Source organism: Aquarana catesbeiana, linkage group LG01, assembly GCF_042186555.1.
Source record: "Aquarana catesbeiana isolate 2022-GZ linkage group LG01, ASM4218655v1, whole genome shotgun sequence".
Classification (NCBI taxonomy): Eukaryota; Metazoa; Chordata; class Amphibia; order Anura; family Ranidae; genus Aquarana; species Aquarana catesbeiana.
In genome coordinates, this window is record NC_133324.1 from 47,955,096 (window position 1) to 47,963,481 (window position 8,386).

Genomic DNA, 8,386 nt, shown 5'->3' on the forward strand with positions numbered 1-8,386 from the left:
ATCACCGCCTGGTTGTCATTTTGCTATAGGCCGGGGGTGGGAAGTGGTTAACCACTTCATCTGTGGAAGTTTTTACCCCCTTCATGACCAGGCTATTTTTTTTTTTTTTTTGCTGTTTAGCACTGCGCTACTTTAACTGGTAATTGTGCGGTCATGCAATGCTGTACCCAAACGAAATTGATATTTTTTTACCCAAGATTTTATACTTTGTGCTATAAATCATATCCAATAAAAAAAAATGTTAATCTAATTCCTTCATAACACTATGTCAAAATGTGATATGTGTCTTTGTAAAAAAATATATTTTTCCCAATAAGTGTATGTATATTATTTGTAGAGGCTATAACTTTTACGTAAACCAAACAATGAAATATATACACTGAGATTTTTTTTTTCATACTGTAATGGCAATGATCAGTGAGACTGATAATCCGGCACGCAATCTGACACTACCTGACAAAAAAAAACTGGTAACTGACTAAATGACTTGGACATCACCAGTGACACTAATACAGTGATCAGTGCTAATACTATACACTGTCACTGTACCAATGACACTGGATGAGAAGGGCTTAACATCTAGAGGCAATCAAGATTAACTGTGTGCCTAACAAATGTAATGTGTGTAGTAGTTGCTGCTTTTACTAAGCGATGTGATTTGTTTTTACTGCCTGCTTTGCAAGGAGAAAATAAAACAGCCACATCATCGCTGCTCTTTATAGAGAGCCTTGTGGTGTTTAGCAACACAGGACTCTCGCTTGTGATTTGCTCAGCCAATCAGCAGGTCCCAGCCATAAATTCTGTATTGGCCTATAACACTCACTTTTTCACCATGAAAATTAGGTGCAAATAGCGTGTGCGTGTTATACGCCAATACTTCAATTTTAGCTGCCTTGAAGGGGACAGGGAGGGGGGCGGGACGAGTGCCTTCAGATTATATACAATGAGAATCTCCTGTTTACTTGGCGGCCTCTGTAATAGGAAGTCCTGTCTCCTGGGCCGCCATTGGACCACTGTTCTGTCTATTATAGGAGATTCTCACTGTATGTAATCTGTCGTCGCTCGTCCCGTCCCCCTCCCTGTCCCCTCTAGGCTGCAGATGGGCATCGATTAGGCTGCATTGATGGCAATGGTGAGGCTGCAGATGGGCATCGATCAGGCTGCATTGATGGCAATGGTGAGGCTGCAGATGGGCATCGATTAGGCTGCATTGATGGCAATGGTGAGGCTGCAGATGGGCATTGATTAGGCTGAATTGATGGTAATGGTGAGGCTGCAGATGGGCATTGATTAGGCTGCATTGATGGCAATGGTGAGGCTGCAGATGGGCATTGATTAGGCTGCATTGATGGTAATGGTGAGGCTGCAGATGGGCACTGATCCTTATTATGCTTCAAAGTCCCTTATTTAAAATTGAAGTTTTTTTCCTAAACTTCCCACTGAAAATGCCTGTGCGTTTTTATACGCCGATTAAATACGGTAATTTGCCGGTATCCGCTGATCCCAGGTAGGCAGGCAGTTAAAGGGTACTTGCTATAGAAAAAGCATATGTGGTTCCTTTGTGGTCTAAACAGGTAATCTGATAGGTAAAATAAATTGCGTGTATTTTTCAGAGCACTGATAGGTTGGTTTTACATCATGAGAAGAAAGCTGTGTTATTTCCTCCTTTTCTCTATAAGCACCCCCCCCCCCCCCCCAATTTATTGCATTGTTTTATTGTATCTTACCCAGGTACCTCCTGCATCAGCCAAAACCCACGGAGTAAACTTAAACACGGCGTCCACTCCCTTCCAGCAGGCCGGAGGGTATGGGCAACACAGCTACGGTGCAGGTAACTATCTATTGGTCAGCTCCCTCTAACCTCCCTGTCTTCACTGATTGGTTCACTTCATGTGTATGTGATTTAGTCTCTTTTCCCATAGGCTACGATGACCTAGCCCAGGGGACGACAGCTGCAGATTACAGCAAAGGAGGATACAGCGGCTCGGCTCAAGCACAAAGCAAGTCTGCTGGTACTGGTCCAGGAAAAGGTAATTTTGTCTCTGCAGGCCATTGATCAGACACCAGCATATCTAAAGAGGGAATGCTTGGGGTTCTGAACCTTTGAATACAATTTGCCTGTAGAATCAAAACAAAATTTGGCCAATGTGCAGCGTATGAGTTGGTGTATTCACTAACTGCTAACTTGATATGCTTTGGGTCAGTAAACCCGGCTATTTAGACAACAAAAAAATTCCGAGTGGTGCTGACTGGCTATAAACAAATGTGACGCGCAGCCTGCATCTTGTATCCCACATGAATACCGGAGCAGGGGTGAGCGATGAAATGAGAGGACTAAACACAGACTTGGACTTCTACTGGCCAGACAATTCTAAACAGAACTACAATCGGAGGATTGTAACTCTAAAAAAAGTTATCTAATGGCAGTGATGGTTGTAACCTATTTATTTACCTTGTTGTGTCCATAGACCAGAGGCTACTGTCCTTTAACTGATGAATATGCTGAAAATTTAGAAAAAGTACTCTGGTCTCAGATTGGGTTTTTCAGGATTGGTGTTCCTTGTCTGAAACGAGACTCCTGTGATGATCTCTGCTGCCGAGCTCCCAGACATGGTGTCATTTAAAGTGCAGCTGTCACTGCCAGGTTCATCCCTGAATCTAGCAGCATTTTCTGTAAGACACTTGCAGCGCTGAATGGAAGCTTCAGCAGTGAGGGGAACAAGTCAGCTGTATAGGTTCCCCTTTACCACTTCCCGTCTGCCAAATGTTTATAAACCTCCTTGGACCAGAAGGGAGATATCTCTCTATTCTTTAGGGCCGGCATTTCTGTACAAAATAAAAGTAATCTGAGCGGCTAACGAGGTGTTTCCTTTACCGGGCTCTCCTGGCGGCATCCAGCTCTGGGCACACAGTGAGAGGAACAGAAGTTGTTCCTCCCACTTTGTGATGTCAAACATGAAGTGACTAGGATGCCATCACTTCCTGTTTCTGTTCCTTGTTTACCTGACCATTAAGGATGAGCTCAGGCGTGTTCGCAAACAGCACACTGTCCCAATCTCTGCAGCCACGCATCGGGACAATGTCTCACTGCCTGCGATTAGCGCTGTGCAGTGCCGACTTCCTGGCGGGCTCTGCACGTGCTGATTGCGAATACGCCTGAGCTCAGCCTCACTGACCATTAACAGCCAGTAAATCAGACCGATCTGTGTCTGATTGGCTGTATTGGGGGCCAAAGAGTGATCTTGGACCCCAGATCTCTCCACAAAGAGGACCTGTCATGGCCTATGCTATTATTACCTTTGTAATAGGAATAAGGTTGATTAAACTACAGTGTTAAAAAAATACAAACGTAAAATGTAAAGTTCTCATGCGCAAATGCGAACGCGCCCCTAGGTCTCACACGCATATGTAAACAGCGATCGCACCACACGTGTGAGGTATCGCTGTGAACGTCAGCGCGAGAGCAAGAATTTTAGTGCCAGACCTCTTGACTCCTAAGGGGTTGATTTACTAAAGGCAAATCCACTTGGCACTGCAAGTGCATTTGGAAGTGCAGTCGCTTTAGATTTGAGGGGAAGCTCTGCTGATTTTATCATCCAATCATGTACAAGCAAAAGTGCTGTTTTTTTATTTTCCTTTCATGTCCCCCTCAGATGTACAGTGACTGCACTTCCAAGTGCACTTGCAGTGTACTTGTAGTACAAAGTGGATTTGCCTTTAGTAAATATTAAGGATGAGCTCCAGCATGTTCGCACACTCTACGTGCAGAGCCCGCCAGGAAGTCGGCACTGCGGAGCGCTAATCACAAGCAGTGAGACATTTCCCGATGCACAGTTGCAGAGATTGAGAAATGCCTCACTGCCTGTGATTAGCGCAGTGCAGTGCTGACTTCCTGGCGGGCTCTGCACGTGGAGTGTGCGAACACGCCGGAGCTCATCCTTAGTAAATATACCCCTAAGGCAGTGTTTCTCAACTCCAGTCCTCAAGGTGCCCCAACGGGTCATGTTTTCAGGATTTCCCTCACATGAAACGGCTATGGTAATTACTAAGGCAGTGAAACTGTTCAAATCACCTGTGCAAAATGATGGAAAGTCTAAAAACATGACCTGTTGGGACGCCGTGAGGACTGGAGTTTAGAAACACTGCTCTAAGGCCTCTTTCACACTTGTGCGACCTGAAAGTTGCGTGATTTTGCCACGATTTTGATGCAACTTGAAGCAATGTCTGTGTAATCTTGAGATCTGTGGACCTCCAGTTGCATCAAAGTAGTGCAGGGACTAAGTTCCTGCGACTTGAAGTCGCACAGATATGACTGGAACTCATTGGAAATCATGTGGTACGACTTGTCATGGGACTTTGCAGTCCCAAGTCGCAGGACAAGTTGCACAAGTGTGAAAGGGGCCTTTATAGGTAACTTGTAAGCGTTACCTATGGAGATTTTTAGGTACAGTAATTTATCGCCATTCTATGGGCAGATGCAATTTTAAAGTGGGACATGTCTGGTATTTGTTTACTTGGCCTGATATCATCATTTTATATTTTACCAAACAATTGTGTATTGTATTGTGTTTTTGTGCATTAAAATACATTAAAGTGTATTTTTCCCCCAAAATTTGCATTTGAAAAAACGCTGCGCAAATATCATGTGACATAAAAATACTCAACGCCCACAATTTAATTCTCTAGGACCTCTGCTAAATATATATATCTAATGGAAAAATCCACTTCCCAACCAACTGCTGCCTCCTTAAGGTCTCCAAGTTCAGGCCCTTGTGGGCTCAACCCGTCATTTAAGTGTCAGATGCCAGAACCTTTACTGCCCAATGAGTCTTTGGTATTTATTAGATGTATGGCGAGGTTCAGACACGCCGGTAATTAGAGGTGCCACAAGATGCTGCATTTGAGCACCATAGTTAGTTTTTAGGCCGGGTCACGTTTACAATAAATGATTTAGCCCACACGGCAACAGGAAAAGGAGATGCTGATCTCTTACCAGGAATTTATATAAAGAGATAACTTGGTCAGTTACGTGATATACAGGGTATTAGCGGGGGTCAGTATGTGACATGTGTTTCTGTCTGCACAGGAGTGTCGGTAAGCTCCAGTAACACAGGCGTGCCTGACATCAGCGGATCAGTCTACAACAAGACTCAGGTGAGTACAAGTCTTTATGATTGTGCCGTGCTCGGTCTATCTCAGGAGGTTTTTAAATCAGTTCACTCTTATGCCTTTCAGACATTTGACAAGCAGGGATTCCATGCGGCTACACCACCGCCCTTCAGCCTCCCCTCTGCCCTTGGCTCAACGGGGCCCCTGAACCCAGGTGCTGCTGCCGGCTACGCCCCAGCTCCCTTCCTTCATATTCTACCTGCTCATCAGCAGCCTCACTCCCAGCTGCTCCATCACCACCTCCAGCAGGATGGACAGGTGAGAAACGCACAAACCGTACAAAATAGACTTCTAGTCACATGATCACTGCATGTACCTGCTGAACAAGCCCAATCTACCTCATCATTTTGTGTCTTGTACAATGGAATATGTAATGAACATGCACAGTAAGCAGAATAGGTACATCTGATTCTATCCATATTAGTGTATCCCAGCCTCTTTGGTCCTTTATTTTTAATAGTTGTCACCTGATGCTCATTTTGTTCATTCTCTTATTTGTAGACAAAAAAACAAAAGACGCTTGAGAGGGGATATGATTTCAATATACAAATACTGTACTGGTGACCCCACAATAGGAATAAAACTTTTTTGCAGAAGAGAGTCTAACAAGACACGTGGCCACTCATTAAAAATAGAAGAAAAGAGGTTTAACCTTAAACTACGTAGAGGGTTCTTGACTGTAAGAGCGGCAAGGATGTGGAATTCCCTTCCACAGGCGGTGGTCTCAGCGGGGGGCATCGATAGTTTCAAGAAACTATTAGATAAGCACCTGAATGATCGCAACATACAGGGATATACAATGTAATATTGACATATAATCACATACATGGGTTGGACTTGTGTCTTTTCTCAACCTCACCTACTATGTAAAAAAAGTGACCCTATTGGAGAGAGCAACTATTTCACCCTAGGGCAGTGATGGTGAACCTTGGCACCCCAGATGTTTTGGAAGTACATTTCCCATGATGCTCCACTACACTGCAGAGTGCATGAGCATCCTGGGAACTGAACCCCCCCCCCCCCCCCCTGTCTTCATAACTCAGGGGGAGGTGTTTTATAGTCCACAGGGGAAGTTGATAACTGGCAGTCAGCACAGAAAAGAGAACACATGCAGTTATTGGCTCACAAGATTTCCAGCAGGATCAGCAAGAAGTTTTTCTAGCACTTATTGTTAAACAACAAAATGCTTTCAACAGACTTAAAACCGAAGTATGGGAATCTTTTTTTTTTTTTTTTTTTTTAAATCATACTTACCTAGGTGGATGCTGCATCGGTCGCCCGCCGGCTCAAACACTGAGAACTATCAAACCTGCTGATTGCTCGGTTCTAACAGCTCCCTGAGCAGAGAGCTGGTGACCATCAGTCACCAGCTTACTGCTCTGCCCCACCCCCCCCTCGCTCACTGGAGTGCTGGGCTGTGTTTAGGCTCTCAGTAGCTTGCTGAGAGGGTTAAGCCAGGAATGTGAGCGGATTCCAACCATATGATCGCGATCTTGCCCCCGGGCCTGGACAGGCTCTATGACGTCAGCAGACATCAGACTTCAGCCCGCTCTCTGCTAAAAATGGGTCACAGGAGTGCAGAACGAACCACACTTCTGTGATTAACTTGAGAAGTACAGCCAAACGAGCTTTGGCTGTACTCCTTTAAAGGGAGCTAATGGAGAAGTTCATTGTAAGGTTATATATACACTTTATAGAGGATCTCAGCTCTTTAAAAAGTACTGTAGCTGCTGACTTTAAAAAAAAACAAAAAACAGACACTTGCCTATTCAAGGATCCAGCACTGTCTTAATCCGGGTTCTTTGTGGCGTCGTCATGATTACTTAGGGAAGCCGGCTGTTATTTCTTGCGGTTTCACAGCCGGCTTCCTATTGCACATGTGTGAGTCGTGCTGCTCTTTGTGAATGGGCTGGCAGCCTCCTGGGACCACTGATATGTCCCAGAAGGTTTGGGGGGGAAGGGGCGGGAACTTCAGCTCCAATCTCCTGCAAGTGGAAGCAGGTACCTGATCCCCCAAAAAAATACAACAAACCTCCAAAAGTTAGAGAGGAGGGGGGCCAAGTCTTTTAGGAATATAGTCCACATGTGCAGGCTTCCTGTTGGCTGTATAGGTGGCTTCCTGTTGGCTGTATAGGTGATATAGTGACTCTTTCCCAGTGTCCTTCTCATTTTCTGAGTCATGTTTTCTAACTCCTTCGGCTTTACATTGCAGGGTGGCTCCGGCCAGCGCAGTCAGCCCAACTCCATGCAGCAGAAGACTCAGGCCAACAAGACCGCCTACACCAGTTCTCCCTACTGGACAAACTGAGGTGTCCCACCGCTGCCGCCGCCCTCGAGGAAGATGACGCTAGAAGCCCATTCCTGGACGCCACCATTAGTTCTGAATACTTTATGGAAGATACAACTGTGATCAGCCAAAACGTCTGTGCGGGAAGAATCTACAAAACACATCCTTAGTGTAAAACTTATACCCGCTTTCTTTTTGGTTTGCCGGTGTATGTAATATATTTATGTATGTATTTGTAAATGTAATAGAGCCTAAATGTGGTTTTTCTGCATTTTGCAGCTGTTTTTTTGTTTTTATTTTTTTTTGTTTTCTTTTAGGGGGCATTTGACTTAACACCTGCATCCGTGCAAAAATATATATATATTATATATATTTTCTTTTGTTTTAAGCTCATTGGTTTGTAAGAAAAGTGCCATTTTAAAAAAAGAGAAGCTTGGATTCGCCCCTCCTTTTATTTAAGTCCGATAAATGTTACTGACAGACGACTTGTGAAGTTTCTGTCCACTACTTTTTTTTTTTTTTTTTTTCTCTCTCCTTCGCTTATTTTATTAATATTATTTTTCCATCATAGGACGTTCAAATATGAATGTTTATATTAAAGAATGGTGGTCCCCCATCACTATCATAGCATCACTTTTCTTTTTTTTATTTTAAATAAAATCGAAGGATCATCTGCAATTAATCAGTTTTTTTTTTTTTTTTTTCCCCCCCAATATTTTTGTTTGTTGGACCGCTTTTCGTGAAGTTTGCACCTTGCCTAATTTTAGAGGTAGACCTCTGCTGTTCACCCACCTATTTGGCTCAAAGTGCACCTGCTTTGCAGCAGCCATTGCACTTACCGTGTGGGTAGGGAGATGGAGGCACTGCTCTAGCATTCCAGTCAAAACATATTTTCTACTTTTCGATAGCATAAGGAAAGGTTAGACCTTT

At 44.1% G+C, this 8,386-nt stretch overlaps 1 protein-coding gene across 14 annotated transcripts in view; it reads left to right on the top strand.

Moving 5' to 3' along the window:
• The window catches only part of UBAP2 (ubiquitin associated protein 2), a 122,630-nt gene extending 114,492 nt beyond the window's left edge, over positions 1–8,138 (top strand). For 9 of the 14 annotated variants that reach the window (XM_073618283.1, XM_073618275.1, XM_073618301.1 and 6 more), the window contains 5 exons: positions 1,732–1,831; positions 1,908–2,030; positions 5,087–5,154; positions 5,236–5,427; positions 7,382–8,138. In XM_073618283.1, coding sequence (XP_073474384.1) covers positions 1,732–1,831; positions 1,908–2,030; positions 5,087–5,154; positions 5,236–5,427; positions 7,382–7,477 — 579 coding nt within the window. In that variant the 3' untranslated portion in view covers positions 7,478–8,138. The remainder of the gene's footprint in view (positions 1–1,731; positions 1,832–1,907; positions 2,031–5,086; positions 5,155–5,235; positions 5,428–7,381) is intronic. The other 5 variants (XM_073618327.1, XM_073618344.1, XM_073618388.1 and 2 more) reach the window with 2 other exon arrangements.
• Positions 8,139–8,386: the final 248 nt, after the last annotated feature.